The sequence below is a fragment of the Calypte anna genome, chromosome 1, assembly GCF_003957555.1.
Source record: "Calypte anna isolate BGI_N300 chromosome 1, bCalAnn1_v1.p, whole genome shotgun sequence".
Classification (NCBI taxonomy): domain Eukaryota; kingdom Metazoa; phylum Chordata; class Aves; order Apodiformes; family Trochilidae; genus Calypte; species Calypte anna.
Window position 1 is genome coordinate 189614489 of NC_044244.1, and position 23375 is coordinate 189637863.

General features: G+C 37.7%; 1 protein-coding gene across 3 annotated transcripts in view; it reads left to right on the plus strand.

Annotated features, from left to right (window-relative positions):
- GRM5 (glutamate metabotropic receptor 5) overlaps positions 1-23375 on the plus strand; it is a 240981-nt gene that overhangs the window by 187461 nt on the left and 30145 nt on the right. For all 3 annotated transcript variants that reach the window (XM_030460975.1, XM_030460985.1, XM_030460993.1), the window contains exons 3-6: positions 716-951; positions 11771-12017; positions 16815-16983; positions 20078-20204. In XM_030460975.1, the coding sequence (XP_030316835.1) occupies positions 716-951; positions 11771-12017; positions 16815-16983; positions 20078-20204 (779 nt within the window). The remainder of the gene's footprint in view (positions 1-715; positions 952-11770; positions 12018-16814; positions 16984-20077; positions 20205-23375) is intronic.

Here is a 23375-nt window from a genome sequence, read left to right on the forward strand (position 1 = left end):
ATTTCAAGCAGAAAGATTAGCAAAAGGGGATAAAAATTCCCTGTGCAGTACAGTGTCACACAATTTCGTAGTATTCCAGCCACCAGCAACCAAGAAATATAATTAAAACCCACATGGATCTGGATGATGCTTCTTTAATTGTGTCTGCAGAGAAGATTTATTGCTTCTGATGCAATGTTATACTGTCTCATCATCTGCACTCTGAGCTGGTACTTCTGCTTGAGCAGTGTCAGCCTATTCAGATTTGTTTCTGGCTCCCTGTGCCATGCTCCATGGTGAGGTACAAGCATGTCCTGCAACACAGTCCTGCCCTCCACATTGTGAGACGTCCTGTCCTCCAGATCACTTCCTTTCAGGTAAAAGTAGTACCACCCCCAGTGTCAGTAAAACACTAAATTCAAGATTTTCTCCATTGAGCTCAGTGAGGCTTGGCATGATGCAGAGCTGTGCTTATATGTGGCAGATTTCAGGATCTGTGATTAATGTTGTTCTAATTACCTGAAATGAAGCATAAAGAATATACCATTGAAGTAGAAGATGCCAATGACAACCATAAGGAAAAGGTAAACACTGAGTTCTTCTACTAGAAATCTCTTTACTCAGCTCTACTCAGAATCACAGGTGTGGGAGTGTGCTCTTAGGCTCTGATTTTTATTTTTAAGTTCTTTTCTTATGCTTTTGAGTAGTTAATATTGTCTCTCATTTCTCTTTGCAGTGATGGCTGGGCAGACAGGTATGATGTGACAGACGGGTACCAGCGTGAAGCTGTTGGTGGAATAACAATCAAGCTCCAGTCTCCTGATGTGAAATGGTTTGATGATTACTACCTAGAGCTTCGGCCAGAAACCAATCACCGAAATCCATGGTTTCAGGAATTTTGGCAGCACAGGTTCCAGTGCCGCTTGGTCGGGTTTCCTCAAGAGAACCCTAAATACAACAAGACTTGCACCAGTAAGTAAATTTATGACTTCTACTTTATGAGCCAGCATCCCTGAAACTGTGGTGTAAGTAGCTCATGTTGAACTGTTGCATCCTGCTCTGGTTGGATGGTGAATGGGGATGGAAGGAATGAAGCTGGAATTGCAACACTTGCTCTTTCCAAAATGACACCAGCCAAAAATTTTTAAAGTATTCAAATCTCTAGAGAAACAATAGTGCCTCAGCACCTAACTCCATTCTATATTTGAAAAATTGCTGCTAGTCTACATTCATAGGGATCTAAACACTTTCAAAAATGTTGCAATGTAATATTGAGTGCTTCCTTTCTGAAGCAGAGCTGATTATTATTTATTTACCTCACAGGATCAGGGAGAAAATTAAAATTCTAAGAATTATCTGAAGTCCATATGGTGATGATGATCATTTCTTGTACTTCAGACACAAGACTAGCTGGTTTGAAAGATTTCATTAGTTTTTCTTTCAGCCATGAGCCATTTCTGGAAATGTCATTTGGAGCTGATCTTTTTCATTAAAATGTACAGATTTTAGAAAAAAATGCCACAATATTTTGTCATTTTTGCAAATAAGTGGCAAGATATTTTTTTCCCCAGAAAGATACGAAGTGTTTTTCCAGTTTTGCTTGCTTGTTTGGTTTTGGTTTTTTGGTTTTGTTTTTTTTTTTAATTTATTACTTCTGTTAATTAATATTTATTTTATTAGATGCCAAACAGTTCTAAGACAAGCATCCCACTGGTGCTGAGGTATAAGGTGTTGGCATGCTGGGCATTAGCTCAGCCACAGTTATAAGCCCCATGGGACTTTTCCTCCTAAAAATGTAGATATTTTCCATACACCCATGAGATCAAGAAATGGCATTAACAACTCTTGGGTTTACATGACACAAATTCAGCTTTTATTTGTGCTATTCACAGGTACTGCATATTGAGCAGTTAACTTCATTGATTTCCCCAGGATAATTCAGATCTCTTTCATGAGATGTCAGATCAGTGGGCATGGTTGGATACAGGCTAATAGAGACCTGGTTTCTATAGCTGTACAATGTTACCAATGAAACATCAACTTGACAACTTGACTTTTCTGTTTGATTTTTTTTTACCTCCACAAAAAAAAGGGAGTTGTTATTTTAGACACAAAGTTACCCAGTCATGGATATGAAACATATAAATCATAACGCCTGAATAGCTTGGTTTGAACAGAACTCATCCTTGGAAGGTTTCTCACAAAGAAATCCTGAATGATCCACAGCTCAAGTAGATTCCTAAAACCTAGGAATCTCAAGCACACAAACAAATGTGTAAAGATTGTAGTCTGATGATTTGCAAATAATGAATGGAAAAAAGAACTAATTTCCCAAATACATTGTTATAATCACTTTTCCTCCACCTTTATTGTTTTATTCAGTGCTTGGCTTTGGTGGTCATAGTAAAAGACAAAAAGCCAGATTATAACAGCTTTTAATTATTTCTTCTTGCTAATTCAGTTGTGGATTTCCCCAGATTTAAAACACCATGTGCATCAATCAATTAAAACTGCACATCTAATCAGAGTTTTTCACAAAGGAAGTTGTTAGTTTTATTTTTGATCTAAACCATCTGTTAAAATTATGCTAAAAATCAGAAAGATGACTACAGATTCACTTAATGACAATATTTTGTGCCATAAGTGCTAGAACACCTGTGCTGGGTTTTTTATAGTAGTCACAATACTAGGCAAGAGTATATGGTAAAGTGAAGAAATGTTAAAATTGGTTAACTTTGTGGATTTTCCAGCAGGAAAGAAGCAAACATTATTTTAGAATTGCAGGAGAGAGAGATTTTTGATGTTTGGAGTTTTACCTCAAAATTAACAGGATTTTTTTAGCCTCATGGTAGTTTTTGTTTCTTCCTATTTTACTTATTCTACATATGTTTCCTATCTTCAATATGACTATGAACCATACCTTTATATTGATTCCTACATTAATATCTGGTTTCTTATCTTCAGGCACTCGGAGTTTTGAATCTTAAATTCCCTCAGTTTGACTTCCCGGCTGTAAAGGTGATATTTGCCCTCCCTGGCCACAAGTATTTCAGAGACTGTCCCAAAAATATCTGCACGATGATGGATATATTAGTGCTGCTTCAGATTTATCTTGATAAAAAAACAGGACCATGCTCTTTAGTTTATCTAACTGAATACATTCTCTTCTCCAGTATCTGTATAAAAAACCAAACAAAATAAACCCCAAACACCAGAAAAAAACAAACAAAAACTAAACCAAAAAAAAATTTTAAAAACCCACAAAACAACCAAAAAACAAAAAACCCCCAAAGCCAAAGGTATTTCTCAGGACCGCAATTAAAGAGATTGAGTTTATGCATAAATGCTAAAGATAGGTAATTCTTTTTTTTTTCACTAAAAGACAAGCTACTCTTTACTTCTTGGGATAATGATAAAAAGAAACACATGAAGCCAATTGGTGTTGATAGATGAGGTAATTTTAAAATGAAGGTGTCTATACAGAAAGCAGTAACCTTTAATTTAGTGGGGAAAAAAATATTATTCTTCACAAACTGGTTGTACTCTCAGGAAAAAACAAACAGTGCTTAATAGCATAGACAACTTATTTAAGCAGCAAGAAAATAAGCACGAGGAGATATGACTGAAAGAACTTCACCTATGTCCTGAGCATAAACATCATTGTTTAAACCTTTGTATTTACTTTGCTGATCCTTGTTTAGTGAAGCAGGCTACATTTATCTCTGTGACAGTATATAAACAAAGTTATAAGTCAATGAAGTCAGGTCCAATGAATTGTGAGGGGTTTTTCATTTTTTAATATGCACTATCCATAGCCAGTGCCAAGCAGGTATTATTATGAAATAAAGACTCAATTAAGTAAATAAGTATAATGAAACTGTGAAATAAATCACATACACAAAGATAATGACAAACACAACCCAAAATATTTTTTTCTTTCTTCATTTCTATTTAGCACTGGAATGTCTCCATCACTTCACACACACTTAGTTCACACAGGTGAAAATTTTAGCATCATGCCCAGTTTTCATTTGCAGATCTGAACATGTACTTAATCCAAATGGGTGTCACTACTGCTGTGAAATACACTGATTTTCTTCCCCCCTGGAGCACTACAGAAATTGAGAAGTTCACAGAGTTATCTGACTTGACATTCAGTGTAATTAGTTCCATGCCACAGGACATCTGCTACCACCCACCTCAAAAGGCGAGGATTCAGAGAAAAGAATATAAAATGCATATTTAAAAGGAGACAGGTAAAGGCCTCCAAACTCTAGGGATTCTACAAGAAATGGATTTATCTTCCCCTCTGGCACTAGTGAAATATTTATTTATTATTATTATCTAAGGCCACAATTCAGTAAAGATCATGAATAGATGGACAGGTTGATTCAGATGCATAACTCTACTTAATGATGATTTTCAGGTCATAAAATTCTAATCAAATCCTTTGGTACTGATTGCCTTTGGACCTTTTAAGACTAGATGTTCTTGCTTTCTTATAGATAATAGTCTATGTTGACCAAACTTCATATTCCCCAAACATGACATTCCCACACCTTCATTTTTAGATTGTAAATGGAGACAAAACAAATTACGTTAAAATTAATTTTAATTTTTAAACAGGGATTTAAAGAACCTTTTAATAATGAGTAGAATCTTCTGCCACTCAGTTTGATACTTGATATATTATATCTTGTGCTTGGGCACTGGGAAGATTAGGGATGTCATTTTATGGCCCACATTTCATATCTGGAGCTCAAACATAGTTTTTTGGTACTTTTACAGTAATGCTGGGTCAGGTCCAGAAATTTCTGAAGGTAGATTAGCTGTGAGGCACAGATCTTGATCTGAATTTTCTAGAACCTGACATTATCTGAGCCACGAGCCTACACAGACATGTCACTATTTTTTGATTCTCTTAGAGAAAGCAGCAGTGTTGCACTGAGGGCCACTGTATTCTCTGATTTTTTAGTGTCTGTTGGTCCTGATTTTAACACATCTGTAACTCAAGCCCTTGAATACCTTCAGTCTTCTCACCGTTGGTGTTGAATTAAACACCTCCAAAACCTGACTACAAACCTGTACCCACATTTCTTTCACTTTATGTTCCCTGCCTTCCTCCTTCCATGTGTTAGATATATTTGATGGAATACCATGTGGTTTTATTCTTTTTTTTTTTCCTTCTCTCTTTGCCTTCCCAAACCTTGTAAATTATCTAGAAGCTATTAAAATCTCTATGCGGGTAGACCCTGACTCTCCAACATTAAGGATAAAATAAATTATAATTAATTTATTCAGATTCTATAATTTCCTTATATATGGATGAATTGGAGTAGATTCGGTCATTCTTTCCTCTCATCAGTTTGATTTCCTTTATAAATAGAAATGTGTTTGCAGGTACAGATTTGGAAAAGCTAGAAAGTAGAAAAAGCATATTGGAATGTGGTAATTTTGCACTCTTGCACATCCCTGCTTGATGGGTCTTTGCTATATCACCAGCTGGCAAGCAGACAGATAATGTATATTATCTTCCTTGAGGGTAAAAAGTAGGGGGAAAAAAAGAGGAATGATAGATCCTAATCAAAAATTACTAAAAAATAATAATATAATTGCAGGATGTTATGAAGAATGCTAAGTATGGGAAAGAACAGTGAAATTTCAGACTTTAGAATCACAGAATCATTCTGGTTGGAAAAGACCTTTAAGATCAGCAAGTCCAATCATTAACCCAGCACTGCCAAGCCTACCACTAGGCCATATCTTTTTGCACCACATCTATAAATCTTTTAAATATCTCCAGGAATGGGGCATTCTGTTCCAGTGCCTGACAACCCTTTCATTAAATAAAGTTCTCCTAATATCCAATCCAAACCTCACCTGGCACAATTTGAGAACATTTCCTCTTGTTCTATCACTTGTTACTTTGGAGAAGAGACCAACCCTCACCTCACTACAGCCTTCTTTCAGACTGTTGTAGAGAGCAACCAGCCTTCCCTCAGCCTCCTCTTCTGCAGACTAAACTACCCCAGTTCCATTGGGATTCTCCTCGTAAGACTTGTGTTCTAGAGCCTTCACGAGCTACATGGCTCTTATTTGGACATGCAGATTTCCTTCAAGATCTGCCCTGGTTTGGTTTTGGCTTTCTATATTTGATGGGGAGGGGGCTGTCTTGAGAGCGTTATTTCACTATTCCTTCAAGTCCTGCTCCCAGATGGGTCCCACAGCTCCCAGCCTGCCCCATATCCAGGCAGAGGAGCCCCATGCTCCCTATTCCACATCTTGGACAGATGGAGCTTGGGTCTGCAGGGGAAATGCTGGAGGATACAAACAGCTCAGCACCACCCGTGCTGGGAACTGGCTCACACTGCAGTGGGATTTTGAGCTCCCTTAAGTTCTTTCTTGGATCAATGCCTTTAAGTACACTAATTGTTTTTAAATGGATCAAAGAAATGAACCGTTGCCAGTTGCAGTCACTTTCTTGGTGAAAGAACACATTTCTTTTCTATCATCTACATGTTTGTGTTTTGGAGTAGTGACAAGAGAAAAGAACAAATTTGGATGAGGAATTTAGTGTCGGACAGTCTCTGCATGGTTAATCACAGCTGATTTCAGAGCCATACCTGAACCCCCTCTCTCCACATATAACCCCTGGGTTCATGCTAACACTCTCATGCCTCAATGGCTGTGGAGAGCACATATTTCAGCTTGTCTTCACATGTCACCAAGTTTTTGTTTCATGAGGTGATGATGAACAACACTGAGTGCCCCTAATAGCAAAGGGTGGGTGATCCTGTGCCTCCATGTCCCTCTGGTGAGACCCTACCTGCAGCATTCTGTCCAGCTTTGGAGTCTTCTGAACAAGGAAAACACAGACCTGTTGGAGTGGGTCTTGAGAAGGACACAAGGAGCACCTCTCTGATGAGGAAATGCTGAGAGTTGTAGTTGTGCAGCCTAGAGAACAGGAGCTTTCAGGGAGATCTTATAGCAGCCTTCCTGAACTTAAAGGGGACTTGTAGGAAAGATGAGGATGGACTTCTCAATAGGGCTTGTTGCAATAGGACAAAGGGTAATGGTTTTACCTAAAAGAAAATGCAGAGTAGATATGAGGAAGAAATTTTTTGCAATGAGAGTGGTGAAACACTGAACCAGGATTCCCAGAGAGGTGGTTGATGCCCCATCCCAGGAACACTGAAGGTCAGAATGGCTAGGGCTATAAGCAATATGATCTAGTTGAAGACCTATTGTCAACTATTCTATCATTCTATGATATCCCACATTTATCTTCTGCTGGGATATTGCTGGAGTGTCACTGGGTCACTTCCAGCAGTGTGGGCAGAAAAGATGTAGGTTATGATTTTATACTATTTTCAGACTGTACTTCACCTTTTTATACTCATATACCTGTCATACAACTGGGAATGTACAGATAAATTCTGACATACAGAACATATATTTAAGCAGGAAAAAGTGTGGATATTAATACTTTGTGAAGTGGCATCAGAATCCAAAGCAGATATCAAAGCATTTACCCATGTTGCAAAGGCTCACTTGAACCTGTCTCTTGTATATATAGATTCCTAAATGACCTATAGGAAAAAAATATTTACATACTTATATTTCCCATGAAATACTTGAAATCCTTTCTACGTCGAGTTTCATTTCAGAGATAGTGCAGTAGCACCTCAAAACTCAAGCTAGCAAAATGCTCATTGCATTAAGCAGAGGAAAAGCATTAAGATAATGAGTATTCCTAAGGAATATTTAGTTTAAAAAAAAGATGGAAAATAAGAAATAATAAAAAGAAAATACCAGATGGGAAACTGAAGGGTAGATTCATGATCTGACTTGCGAAAGGAGGAAGAGGATGTGTCTATGTGATATTTTGTAGACAGAAATGGTGATGTGACTTGAAACTGGAACTGCCTTAGGATCTCACAGTTTTTAAAATACTAGGATAAGCCCTTTTTAACTTATCACAACTACTTGGAAAAAAAATAATAAAAAAATAGGAATAAACAGAACAAAATCTGCTTACATGTTCTGACCACTGAGATACCCTCATTTCTCAGAGAATTGCACAATGTTTTATCACTTATGATTCCAAGGACTGTCTGAATTTCCTCACTGGGTATTATTTGATTCACCCTGCATTCTTTATTGGCTTGGACATCTTAATTGCAGGATGCAGAGTTCTTATTTTTTGCAGTACTTATCATGAAGCAGCACTAATATTTCTTGGTTCTGAGGTACTGCTCAGCAGTTCACTTCCTATAATCATTTAGGCATAATGACTAAATTCAGCACAGATTTGTAAATAGGTTGATGGTATTCTAAACAATTTTGGGGAAAATGAGTTATGTCCTGAAAAAAAGGTCAGTTCTACCACAGAAAAGATACTTAAGCCTCTCAAAATTGCAATAAGAATTGACTGGAGACCTGTGAAATGAAGGTTTGTACATGGCCCATGCACATTTTTACCTCTCTACTTCCAACTGCTTCTGTCTGAAGCAAATGGGAGTGATGCTGAGTCTGACTGGAAACTCTGTGGGCCGAGAGATTCACAGCTCAAGGCAGGTTTGCCCTAAGCTGCCTGTAGCCTGGTGCTAAAAGCTATACACCTATTTGCAGCTTTGGTGCATTAGGTGCCTTCCTGGGCACTTTATCTATTTTAGTGTCTTTTGAAAGACACTTGACACTTTGCTCCAAAACTAGGACCCCAGAGTGAGCAGGAACAGTTTGGAGATTGGCTTTGAAAACCCATTCCCAAACTGAAATAAAATATTCAGGTGGACATTGCCTGCATCACCTGACATGTCAACATTAAACAAATCATGCTGTCTTTCCCCAGTCCAGAGAAAACTGAGACATTTTATTTCCTCCTTTGAAAATTTTTCTCATATGGAAACGTACAAGATAGAGAAAAGCAGATCTTTTATAGATATGTCTTTTTTTTTTACTATGTTCTAATATGGATATTAGAAAAGGCATATGGGTTACATTCTGTGTATATTTATTCTCTGCTCAGTAATTTTGTAGGAATTCCTCAACTTCTACTAGATTTTTTTCATTATTCTTGATTAAGAGTTTTATCTGTAAAGATGTTGAACATTTCTGGTGTCACCATCTTAAGGTTACATTAAGGTGACATTCATCCATTCAACCCATCCATCTCATGATGACCCCGTGTCAGGAAAGGTTCTTGACTGAAAACAGCACACATGGATGATTTTAAAGATATGTGTTTGAATTCCAGCAAGGACAACAGCCACTAGCACTAACCCATACAGAGATAGATTTTATTTAATTTTTGTTTTCTGACTGAGACACTGCCATTTAACTTGTGTTTTCAGACTTCCCTTAAAACTACTGGTAAGATCACTGAGATAAACACCATTACTTATATGCTTCAAGTCTGACGTGCATGAGTGTTTTGTGAAACAGGTTGACTCTTGCTTTAAGACTTAAATATTTTTTTAATATTGGTATTTTTTTTAACTACATACATTATGCTTTATTAAAGAGAAAAGCATTTCTTTTGTCACATTTTTTTGAGATGTTTCCCTTAACTGTAAATTCTTAAGGTACCACAAATTGATGGGCAGACTTCTCAGGGTGGATTTTACTTTATATAGCCAAGTGAGAGAGGTAACATCTCAGGGAAATGCCAAATTCAGCTGCAGAAAGTATATTAAAATTCTCACAGCAGTTAATTCCCTCACAACTGTTGAGAATTACTAGCAGATTCTATGAAGAGCTAAGCAGCCTCATTACAGATCATCAAGTGAACTGAATGAGATTCAATGTTTAAAGAAAGTCAGAAAAATAATTCTATAAAGTTGAAGAACAAAGCCCAGCAGAAAGTGCTCCTGTAAGGATTAAGTTATTAAATCTTCAAGCAATCATACTTGCAACATTGTTTCACAATAAATACTACAGCTGATGCAAACCTGATTCATTCTAATAGCTACTATAATTAACTACACACTTTGTGAGCTGTTAATTGTGAGGATGAATAATTAGTTAAACTAAGTTTTGTGTATTGCCATGTAATACACTTGTTCAGTTTTCCACTTAATTTCAATTAATATGGGATTTACATGTATTCCACTGTTGCAGTTTTTATGCCGATTATGCAATACCTTAGTAGAAGAGAAAAAATGAGCAATATTGTGTTATTTCCAAGTTTTTATTCAGTTACAGATATTTCTAGTTCATATCACCTAATGTTAACAATCCAAAATCCTAACTACTTCTCCTGAGATTGACTGGAACCGGGAATGCCAGCTCCAGCACAAAACAGAAGGGGAAAAGGGATCTCTCAGTCTTCTCATCCACTTACTATTTGCTACACAATAGTTTTAAATTCAAATTGTGCACCTATTTTATGATGGGATTGATCAACAGCTGGAGAATCTTGCTCAGTTGCACAAAAGATGCCTGGACATCAGAGTGGGTGCATGGTATTCTGGACAGATATTGTTAAGCTACATAAGAGCCATCCTCAGAAACAATTCAGTCAACAATAGTCTTCAGTTCTTTCAAGCAAAAACATAGAACATCAGCCTTTTCATGGCATAAATTGCATCTCACATTGTTCTGCCCCTGCAGCTCAGACGGGCAGGTTTAATCTCTGTCCCTGTCACTTCTCAATGCTTCTATGGGAGGCAGAATCCTACAGAGCAGCTGAAGAGTGTTATTTACATTGCCTTTGCTCCTGGCTGCCCATAGGGTTCATGGCCCCTACGGATTGCTGCTTGATTGATCAAAGGAGAACAAATCTTCTAGTGGAGCTTTTTGTCTCCAGATCCAAATCTTTCCAGGTGTCTGACAAACTCCTACCATGACTGATGTAGTTGCTTTATCTATGATGCTTCTCACCTTCCCAGTATTAAAGATCTGGAGTCTGGAGAGCAGCTGGAAACTTTTCCAAAGACATATGAGGCAGAAAACCTCCAGCCTACTCTTTCTTAGCTGGACTAGTGTTACCAACAGAGCAAACCTATGTCATTAATGATATTGGGTTATAAATAAAAGGCCTCCAGGGTGCTGCTGAATGAATTTTTATTGTGCATTTCACAGAAGCTTGAATATAAAATAGAAATCCTGACATTGTATTTTAAAATTCAGACACGGTAGGGCTAACCCGCTCTGGTTAAGCAGAGAAGATTCAGTGCCTAACCCACATCATCAAACTCTTCACAGACATTAAAATGCCTTCATCTGCATTGTATCATAATCCTCACTTTATAAATAGAGAGGAGCTATTAGAGATGGAACTTTTTGTACAGGGAAGGAGCTGTGCCTAGGACAGTCTGATTACACAGGATCAGTTCTCATGTCTCTGAAATACAATTGTTGAATACAGGATCACTACAGAAAATACATCATGCTAAGGTTTAGACCTCAACAAAAGAATTCTGAGGTTTTGGTGGGATTTGTGCAGACAGGAAGAAGTTCCTTGATTCCCCAAAACATTATGTTCTAATGATCAAAACACATATTTAAAAAAACACATGGAACAGAAATAGTTGAAAAACAACATATGTGAGGTCTGGAGCTCCACAGAGAAAGGTATCAGCTGGATAGTAAAATATTTAAAGGGAAATTAATTAATTATTTTATTTTTTGTTAACTTTGTCAGTGTGTGTACCAGTAACAGGATCCTCTACGATCTAAGACTCTTAAAAAGACTTTCCACCATTAATAACCAACCTACCAACAGATGTCTGAAGAGCTGCCCACACTTCAGCCCCATGCAATAACCACTCTCTTCCATGTTCACTGTCAGGCCAGATGACTCTGAGGACACAGCATGTTCAGGACTCCAAGATGGGCTTTGTCATAAATGCAATATACTCAATGGCATACGGGCTCCACAACATGCAGATGTCACTGTGCCCTGGCTACGTGGGTCTCTGTGATGCCATGAAGCCCATAGATGGTCGGAAGCTCCTGGAATCCCTCATGAAGACTAACTTCACTGGAGTATCTGGGGACATGATCCTGTTTGATGAGAATGGTGACTCTCCAGGAAGGTAATGTTGACATCTGTCAAACTGTTCAATACCAGTCAAAGACAAGGTACATGAAAGATGCATGCAGACTCGACATCAGAGTTAAGATCTCATGCTTTTAGTTTCACATTTCCACTGTTTATGTGCTTATTTTTCCAAAAGAACTCTTTTATATGCTTATTTTTCTAAAAGAACTCTTTTATATATCTATATGTATTATTGCGCATTCCTTATGTTTAAGGTTAAAGACATAAACTTTCATCTTCCTGCAGGAATCTGCCTTTTTATCTGTGCCATTTAAAGCTAATACTTCCTGCTACAACCATCCAACCTACAGCTTTATGTTCATAAAGCCTGACAGACCCTTGTCTGACTGAGGGCATTTAAATGTATGTGTTTCATGAGCAAAAAGCAATCATAGCAGACATAGTTATTTTATTAAGAAAGCCAAAAAAGTATCAGAAATATTTTAGTGTTTAGTCCGGGATTTTTTTTCTCCTTCAGGATTACTGAAAATTTTTTTCCTTAACTTCCAAATAAAGCCTTTCTATTTGCATAACAGAATGGGCCATTAATTTGTATCCTGCTGCAATAAGGCAAATGAAATTTAAGCCAGCTTTTTCTGCTGGAAACTTGCATACATTTATATACATATATCTATGAAATATAAGACAAGTTTTTCTTTTTCTATGACATGTATGCAGTGTCCATATAAATGAACATCTAAAGGAATGATAAGTTTTTTCCTGTGTTTCTGCCTACTAAACATCAAGTGTGAATAGTATTCAAAGTATTTTTATTCCTTTTAGTTCAGAGGGTAGACTCCAACTTCATTCACTGCATTCGAACTGCTTTGATAGAGGTTGCCCTTTCTGTCTAGATTACTGATAAATTTTTAAATATTTTTTCTGATCTAAACATATGGCTAGAGGCAAACTCATTTAAATTTTGTCTTCTTTCACTAAGATGAAACGAATGTATTAACTTCCAAGTAGAGATGGATAGGAAACGATAATTCCATTAGTCAGAATATTTCGAAATTAAAAAAAAAAATCTGCAATTTCAGAAATGAATAGTTTTTTCTCTTTTTATGGGAAAATCTGTAAAGTCAACATTGTCCCCAAAAGACAGCGGGGCAGCCAAATACACAGCAGTCTGACTGTGTGCCTCTGGAGACAAATTTTCAAACTCATCACCAGTGATCTGGTGCATTGTGATCTGGTAGGAGTACTCACAAACTGTCAGAAGCCCAGGAAAATATCAGATAGAAATTTATTGTTGGCACTGTTTTGGTGAGCAAAACTGTCTTCTGCGCAACATTTCTATTTTTGCAAATAGCTGATTTCTGAAGAAAAGTGCTCAGTCTTGAGTTTTCTGACCAAGTGTTTTTCAAAAGACTTGTCCTAAAGGATTTACATTTGGATTTATTTGTGCTTAGATGCAATGGAATTTATCCTTATTCCTATATGCTTTGCTCATTACTTACAGAAAGACTGAAAGTTGCCATCAATAAATGATAAATGACATTTGACATGAAAATCCACCAAAGACAATTGCACAGACACCTCTAGTGTTACCTTTTCTTCATGTTGGCATGCCTAACTGTAATTATTTAATTATATTTGTTACAAGAAATATAACAGATTGTCTTGGGTATTTTAAAATTCAGTTCTAAGAAAAATGATGGAGAAATTCTATCATGTGCAGTCATTTCCTCGGTAGCAGTAGAAGATTAGAGTTGTACTGAAGAGCACAGGAACACCATGATGATTGCTCACCCCAGAATAACACAACTCTAAGCAAGTTCAGCCTCACTGGATTTGTGTGATACAAAGTAGTGCTCTGGCTACTCAAACCAATGGACTGTGGTGACAAAATGCTCCCAGAATTTCTTTGCTCTTGAAACATGGTTCTTTGTTCCTTTTTTTCCTGCAGTAGCCACATGATTAAATCTGACTCAAGTGCTTAAATTAGCCAACATTGAGTTAAAGTTTACTTTTTCATTACTAAGAAGGCTTTATAGGAAGTTTCATCTCTAACAGCCAGGTTTTGAGTAGTTTATAGTCTTTTGAGCTCTGCCAAACACTATTTGAAACAGCTGGGAGATGGTGCAGTCATATTGGAACAACTTATCTCTCCAGTTCACTTGCATTGATAGCTGCATCTCCACATTGTAAAAGAGATTTAAATCCTCACAGCTGTACTGTGGTAGTGTTAAGCAGGAAATCAGAACATAAAAAGCCTTTCTGACCTAGATATTTCAGGATTTTGATGTATCACAAAAAGGGTTTGATATTACACAACATATGATTAGTGCCACAAGATGCTTTGAATCTTGGCCTTATTCCAAAGTCATTTATATGTATGTTGAGATTGAAGCAGACAGGCAGGCTAGCAGAGGATTTGTTTTAGCTGAACAGACATGGAAAAAATATAAATTAGTATGGAAAGAATAGTCATTATTTCTTTCTACCTAGTAAATACTACTGAAACTCCAAGGAAGAAATATAGAAGTCAAGAAAAATAAATAAAAACAAGATGATGGTGTTTTGTGTGTTCTAACAATAGAGTTCAGACTCTCAGAAACTTTGTGGCACTTCTGTTTCAAAATAAGTGATTTACACTGTGACTAGGACACTGCTGGAAATGTGCAATTGCACCATCTGGTCTCTCCTATCCTAAAGTGACAAACTGTCCCTATTGTATCTCAAGGAAGCTCCAGGGATCCAGTGACTCATGAACTTCCACTAGAGCAATGGACTTTCTGAGCCTATTAGTTTACCAATGCTGTTCTGTGCAGAGGGCTTATGAAAAACACAACTAGTTTATTTAATTTCTTAGGTTTCATTTCAGTTTTGCCCTTGAGATGTGTGCATGGAACTACCACCAGAGGGATAATTGGTTTAGTTCCTGTTGCCTGTTGAACATTGGTAGTACTTTCACTCATCTGCCCATAAAAGTCTGAACTTCAACAAAGTTAACACTTTAACAAAGTTAAAGTGCTTTAGCAAAGCAACACTCAGAGGTCTTCTACAATGTCCAAACAATGTTGAATAAAGATTCCACAGTGGCTTCTGGAATAACTTTAAGAGTACAGGGATCTAGCTAGGTCATGCAGAGAAACATCAGAAAGGGAAAAGCATGGCTAGACCTCAACCTGGCCTCTGCTGTAGGGATAACAGAAGGGTTTTTACAAATACATTAACAACAAAAATATAGTCAAGGAGAATATCCACCCTTTATTGGTTGTAGGGGGGAATATTGCTATCAAGGATGAGATACTGAATATCTTCTTCACCTCAGTCTTTAATGGTTAGACCCATTAGCCTCAGGGTATTCAACCTCCTGATAGGGATGAAGAGCAATAGCAACTCCCCACAATCCAGGAGGAAGGGGGACCTGCTATGACACGTGAACACTCACAGATCTGTGTGACTGGATGAGATTCACTGGAGAGTGCTAAGGGAGCTGGCAGAGGAGTTTGCCATGCCACTCTCCATCATCTATCAGCAGTTCTGGTTAACAGGGGAGGTGCCAGATGACTGGAGGTTTGTCAGTGTGACATCTCTCTACATAAAGGACCTAAAGGAGGATCCAGGGAACTACAGGCCTGTTGGCCTGACCTGAGTACAAGGGAACATCACGGAGTGGTTGATCTCGAGTGTGCTCATATGCTAAGTGCAGGATAAAGGTGAGATCAGGCCCAGCCAACATGGATTCAGAAAAGGCAGATCCTGCCTGACCATCTTGATCTCCTTTTATGACCAGGTGAGCCAACTAGTGGATGAGGGAAAGGCTGTGGACATTGTCTACCCGGACTTTAGTAAGGCCTTTGATATTGTCTCCCACAGAAAGCTGTGGCCTGTGAAATAGGCAGGTGGGCTCTTCTGTGAATTAAAAACTGGGTGGATGGCTGGGCCCAAAGAGCTGTGATAAACAGAGCTAAATCAAAATAACTTGCAATAACACCAAGTAACACTACAGGCTTGGGGAATAGTGGCTGGAAAACAGTTCGGTGAAGGATCTGGGAGAACTGGTGGACAGATGGCTGAACATGAGCCAGCAGTGTGCCCAAGAAGTCCAATGGCATCCTGGCCTCTATCAGAACCAGTGTGTCCAGCAGGAGCAGGGAAGTGATTCTGTCCCTGTACTCAGATATGGTGAGTCCACAGCTTGGGTATTGTGTTCATTTCTGGGCACCAAAACATAAGAAAGACATTGAAGTCCTGAAGCATGTTCAGAGAAGAGCTACGAGGCTGATGAAGGCTTTGGAGGGCATGTTGTAGGAGGAGCGACTGAGGGAACTGGGATTATTTAGACTGGAGAAGGCTCAGGGAAGATTTTATCACTCTACAATTACCTGGAGGAAGGTTGTAGTGAGGCTGGTGTTGGTTTCTGCTCCAAGTAATTAGCAACAGAATGAGAGAAATGGGTTTAAGCTGTGCCAAGGGAGGTATAAGTTGGATATTAGGAAAACTTTTTTATTGAAAGAGTGGTGAGCCATTGGAATGGGCTACCAGGGGTGATGGAATCACCATCCCTGGAGGTGTTGAAGAAGCATTTAAATGTGGCACTTCAGGATACGGTTTAGTGGTTGTGTTAGTTGGATTACATTTGGACTCAATCTTCTTGAAGGTTTTTTTTGAGCCTTAATGATTCTATGATCCCCAGAAGCTCAGTCACTCATACCCAAGTGTTCTGGGGAACCTTCATGGTGACTAAAGAAAACAAATGAAAATACAAAGAGAAAAAAATCAGTTTTTAAAAAATTTTCAAATATTCTCAACTCAGTTATGTCTCCCTTTTGTGTTTCTAAAGATATGAAATAATGAATTTCAAGAAAATGGGGAAGGACTACTTTGATTATATCAACGTTGGCAGCTGGGACAATGGAGAGCTCAAGATGGATGATGATGAAATATGGTCAGAGAAAAATAATATCATCAGATCTGTGTGCAGTGAACCCTGTGAAAAAGGCCAGATAAAGGTAAATATTTTCTTCGTGTTGTTTGCATAGCCTTGAAATTTGAAACAGGTTTTTCCTGACTTGAAGACATGGAGACAGTACCTTAATTAAGTGTTCAGATTTATGTATTTAGTTCTTATTTTTCTTGTAGTCGTGTCACTATTTTCATACACTGTTATTGTCCTGGGCTTCTGTATCTGTGAACTGGTGACTTTTTTACTCTCATATTCCAAACATTTTAGGGTATTTTTTGTAGTTTTGATTTTGGTTTTGTTTTTTGACATATATTCTTACAGCTGCTGATTCAATGGAGTGCAAATCCCTGACTGGTACTTGTCAGTACAGTTCCAGGTAAATTATAAAAAAAAAAAGTTAGTAATTCAATGCTAGAGACAGGCATCCAAACTGGAACTTTGTTACTCAGACCACAAGTCTTCGGCATGCTGAGAGAACATTGATAGCTACTTCTATTGAGAACTTCAGGAAATATAAGTAATTTGTTTTAACATACTCATTTTACCGCTACTTTTTTCCAAGCTTTTGATTTTTTTTTAATTATTTTTCCAAGTTTTTTTTATTTTTCCTTCCCTCAAGTAATGAGGGTAGATGAGGTAGATGAATATGGCATATAGTAATTGTGCTATATTACCCTTCAGTATCCCATGACACTGCAGAACAGTGAAAACACTGCAAATCCTTAGCATAACTTACAGTAATTTATTTTTATGTAATATTTATATCACCTCAGCTTGTGGACTGAGGGGATAGGCATGGACAACAGAGTAGCTTAGACTGAAGAAAAGCAGCTGTAACTTCTGACATGTCTCATCGGAAGGTAGATCACTTTTCTTCTGCCTTAACATACAAGTCTGCAAAACTGGGAAACAGCTACAGTGAGGGGGTGTTGTTAGGCTGGCCATGTTCTGCAACACAAAGTGACTCTCTTTGGTCTGAGTTTTCCAATGATTTAGGACACAGTCACTATGTTTTATTCATTAGCTGGTCTTTGGCAGACTCAGTAAGTGAGTTTCATCAGACCAAAGGTATATGTCTTTCGGGTAGGCGTATACATCTCTATCAGATTTCTGAATTTTTTTTTTATAGTCAAAGGGAATAATATCTTTTTTCCAGATGAGGAGTCATCTCAGCTTCATTAGGCTTTGAAAACAATGAAGATGAATCTCACTGTAGAAACAGTTTGTTCTCTTCACTGATGATAAAAAACACCCAGCCAGGAAAGCTGGTTCAGATGAGAGCTTCCTTTTTGCAGACACATAAAGGAAGGTGGAATGAATTACTATGTCAGGAACCAAAGATTGCCCTTCTCCAGCCACAAAGTTAATATGTGAGTGGATAGAGATGGACAAACAGATAATGACTTCAGAACTTCACAGCTCTGAGTTACTTTATGATCTGTTGCCCAAAAAAAGTAATGGGAAGTGTCTTGTGACGGCCTCCTTACACTTTCTGTCCATGCTTTCAAGGATTCTCCCAAAAGAATTCTTTACTATGAAGCCAGTTTAACACACGCTTAAACAAATACTGGAAGCCTATTGTCTGAAATGTTCTTTATACTCCTCAGTAGGTTATTGATTGGATCTCAAAGTTTACTTCACAATGCTTTAACTTCATGGTCTTCACAAATGATGGGGAAACTGTGACCTGCCAAGTTCCACAGTGGTTTTCCTGCAGAAATCTGTGAGACTGAGAAACATTCAATGTAATGATATTCAAAACTCAAGAAGATTTGGTGCATTTTCAGCATACTAGTTTTCCTAAGGATTTGTCAGATTCCAACTATTTTATATAAGATGTTGATTTGGTGAAAAGTTTAACAAGAAGATGTAAATTAGTTATGTTGATAAAATACTTAGGTTTTTAGCTAATAATATATGATTTCTATTTTGCCATTTAGTTTTCTTGAGTATTTCATGCGTTGTATATTGCATATTCTCATAATACTTCAAGTTTATTAAAATATGTGCCTAAAAAAATTAGGACAAGCTTCCTAAGAATTTATCTTCCTAAACTAAAGAAATTTTGTAATTTATTCAACATTTAATTCTTATTCATATCATAAGAAACCTCAGTATGTGAATTTTTCTGGAGCACTGGTATTCTGTTTTGCATTTTGATCTAATCTCAAAAATTGCAGAGCAAAGAACTTATGTTCATGGCCCTTCTGCCAGTTTATCTATTCTGGCATGGGTTTTCTTTTTTTCCTACTCTACAATTTTAAAAACAAAAATAAAAATAGAAGTTTCCATGTCCCCATGTTGCTGATGAATTTTATGATTTATGCTTATTCACTGCATCATTTCAAAGATCAAACCTTTTATTTTTTATTAAACTTATTACTACATTGCATTTATATTATTTAATATTACATTCCATTTTGCAATAAAGACATTTTGTTTTGAAGCCACCTTCTAAATTCATCATCGCTGAAGATAATAAGTCAACCAAATTCTTAATCTATAATTTGGTGTATTTATTTATAAATTGCTTGAGAAGAGAAGAGAAACTGGGAATTCTTTTGAAATAAAGACAGACATATTGATGAGAAGCACAGATGTTTTCACTGCTTGAATATGATAAATACAGATCTTGAAAAATCTTCATCTCAGTTGTGAGCATGCAATAACATTTGGCAGTAAATTATAAAATCAAGAATCAGGTCAGATGTTAAAATGGATAAAGACAACATTCCACTCTTAAATGTTAATTAGATATTATGTTAATTAGTAATTAAATAATTCTGGAAAAGCTATGTTTAATTTGATGTCTGGAAAAATCAGTTTTAACAAACCACTCATAATTGGATGAAAAATTAGCACCCAAAAAAATCTTTGGGTAACCAACCCTTAGGGTAATAACACTGTTGACATGATTCTCTATATGGACTGCAATTAAGTGACTTGTGTGCTTGAGCAGCATGAACTGGCTTCTGTAGGCACATTGCCATGTAGAAATTTTGAGTTCTGCTAATGTCAAGAAGGGAAATAACACCTTATTTTCATCCTGTAGCTCCACTTAAACTTCTGTAGGGTTGCTGGTTTGGTTCTTCTGGTATGTACATTTATGCTGGCAAACCAAATTTCAATTTTTGTCTCAGGTGATCCGTAAAGGAGAAGTGAGTTGCTGCTGGACCTGCACTCCTTGTAAAGAGAATGAATATGTATCTGATGAATATACATGCAAAGCCTGCCAACTTGGCTCCTGGCCCAATGAAGACCTCACAGGTAAATGAGTGGTGGCTGTGTTTATGTTGTTGATGAAAAATCTGCTGAGCTGAAGAAACAAATGACAGATATGAGTATGAGGACTGTTTCAATCAGATCAAACCCAGAGATAAAGCTGAAATTTTAACTGAGCCTGGTATTTGTCTTCTCGACTCAACCTGATCCAGGAATTTTTGGCATAATTCATCTGCTTTCCAAAAACCCAAGTTACTGGAGCTAGAAATGAGAAAAAATATATCTTGGGTTTCTATCCAAAATTGTCCTAACATCTGCCTGGTGGTGCAGATTTTGTCCTTCCCCAAGGAGATAGAGAATATAAGTCCCTGTCAGAGAAACTACTAAGGGAGGTCAAATTTCAGTTTTATTTTTTTCCAAAGCAGGTACAGTTGAGTTGTGCAATACTTTCTTTTTTTAATCTGAAAAGGTTATAAAGTAGTCGCTGTAACTACTGCTGCTAAATGTGCAAAAAGTACTCCAAGCAGACTTATGTTTTGTTTAGTCCTTTTTTCACCAGAGTCTGCTACAATACAGGCTTCACAGTCTCCTTGCCATGGCACAGATCTGTGCTTTTGCAGAATAACAATTTGTCTACTTTAGAGATAAATTACATCAATACTTGTATCCCACAGCCTCTCTTCTTTATGATTAATAAATAGAATTCAAGTATTCAAACACTCAGAGAACACAACACTCCAAAACACTGTTCAGGGATCAGGTTCTTGTCGTGCTAGGCTCTATAAATAAATTCAATGGGAAAAGAGATATTTTTTTCCAGAAAAGCTCAGACTTGCTTTGAGTACTTTGAAATTAGAGAGAGAGAAGACAAAAGGAAAACCAGTTTTTTGGATTAATTTATAGACCTGGAAGGGTGTCAAGAAAAGCTTGGCCTATAGACCAGTTTTATATATTAAGTTAACCCTTTCCTTGTAAGGAATGTTGGTTTGCTGGAATATATATGAGTGAAGTCAACTAATTACTGCAAAAATATCCTTTAAGCATGAAACTGATGGGATATTTTCAGAATGTGTCAAAAATTAAACTTTCACTGAGAAAAAAACTTTTAACTGAGAAAACTGAAACACCAATATAATTGGTTTGCGAATTCCCTAGCCCATTCCCCCAGCCCTGCCTCCTCAGGCACTCAGCAACTCATCTCAGAGAAAGGTTTCTTGTGTCAGGAGAATGGGCAAGGGGAGAAAAAGAGACCTGGCCCCATATGTCTCCCATAGCTGAGTAGTGAGTTTGTAGTATAAACTCAGGTTCACTTTCCAGCAGGATCATCCAGAAGTCTGCAAAACCCATATTTCAAGTCCAGGCCACCTCACCAGGCTGGTCAGCTCATGAAAGTCAACTAGTGCAAATGGTCAGTTCTTCAACCATGAGGGGGGTTGTCTGAGATGTGGCAAATCCCAGCTCACATCTTTGTTTCAGTGAGAACCTGATATTTTTACCCAACAAAGATGAGCTGGAAAATGAGCTCTGACAAGTCAGTTAGGAGGGAGCTTGCTTCAGTCACCTCACTGGACCAACAGATGATCCAATTCTGAAACAACAATGATGAGAACTGCACATTGACCTAGTGAAGTTTAGTAATAAGCCTGTAAGTACCCTGTGTGAGGCAAAGTGGCATGGCCAGCCATGAAATTGTTCCTTCAGGCTCTGTGCTTTGAGCTGGCTCCCCAGGGCATGCAGACCTCCATGGTCAGGCATGTAGTCTCTCCATCAGTCTAGGTCTTATATTGCTCTCAGGATGGAGAAGCAGGATAGGCTGGCATCTCAAAAGATCTTTTAGGATGAATCACAGGATCACAGAAACACAGAATCACAGAAAGTTGAGGGGTTGAAAGGGACCTTGAAAGATCACCTAATACAATCCCCCTGCCAGAAGAGGGAGACCTAGAGCAGGTCACATAGCAACGTGTCCAGGTGGGTTTTGAATGTTTCCAGAGAAAGAGACTTCGCAGCCCTCCTGGGCAGCATGTTCCAGTGCTCTGCCACACTCACATTGAAAAAGTTTTTCTTTATATTTATGTGGAGCCTCCTATGCTCAAGCTTGTACCCATTGCCACTTGTCTTGTCACTGAATATAACTGATAAGAGCCTGGCTTCTTCCTCCTGGCACTTCCCTTTACGTATTTATAAACTTTAATGCGGTCACTCCTAATTCTCCTTGTCTCTCAACTGAAGAGTCTCAGCTCTTAATCTTAAGATTAATCAATTAATCAATTAATCAATCCCTTAAGGGAGATTTTCCTCTCCCTTAATCATCCTAGAGACTCTGCACTGGAGTCAGTGATTTTCCACCCAGCTGATCATTTTGAAGAAAAGTAGTTGTCTCTTTAGCCAAGCCAACTCCTTTGTGTATTAAATGAGCTGCTGCCTTTTTCAAATCATTCTTCTAGATTTAGACATGCGCTTTATGCATCTACAGGGACCAAAGTCAACAGTCACACAAAACAGCCACCTCAGCATCAGTGCCAGATCAGTGCCAAGCAATGTTCCTCAGGAGATGTAACTGTTGTTCCTTAGTCAGACACAAATTCAGCTGGCACTATTTGGAAACTGAACTCTGCTTTGTCCTCCTTGAGCAGAGCTGATACAATTTACACTCAGGATACCCACCAGCATAGCTTCATAGCTCTGTAACCCCTGCTCCCAACTTACTACTCACATGATGGCTGTATATTATCCTATTTAGCTTTGTGTTAAAAATAGATTTTTTAAAAATCCATTCCCAGGTTGTCCATACAATATATTGAGCTGTATTTTTAACCACTGCATTTATAGTCCTAACTTTTGCAGCCTGTAAAAACCTACCTCTCAGTTTTGTTTACAACATAAGATTTAATAATAAATGTGAATTAAGAGTAAGAAGAGGGAGATATATTTTGTATTATGACAAGGAAATTTCCCTTTAGTTTTGTAAAGTGTACAGCAATCTCCTTGAAATGCCCCTGTATCAGACACTGCAGCAATCTATGTCTCTTTGCTGTGTGATAAACCCACATCTTAGGTAATGTCAGCTGCACAAGGCTACACATATAAAAAGCTCATTGGAACAAGTCTTTCTTGCATGATCAACTTCAGATGAGAGTCCTGTAAATTTATCAGCCACACGCCTGAGAAGGCTTTCAATTTGGAGCTGCACCTCACTTTTTGCCAGAGATCTGA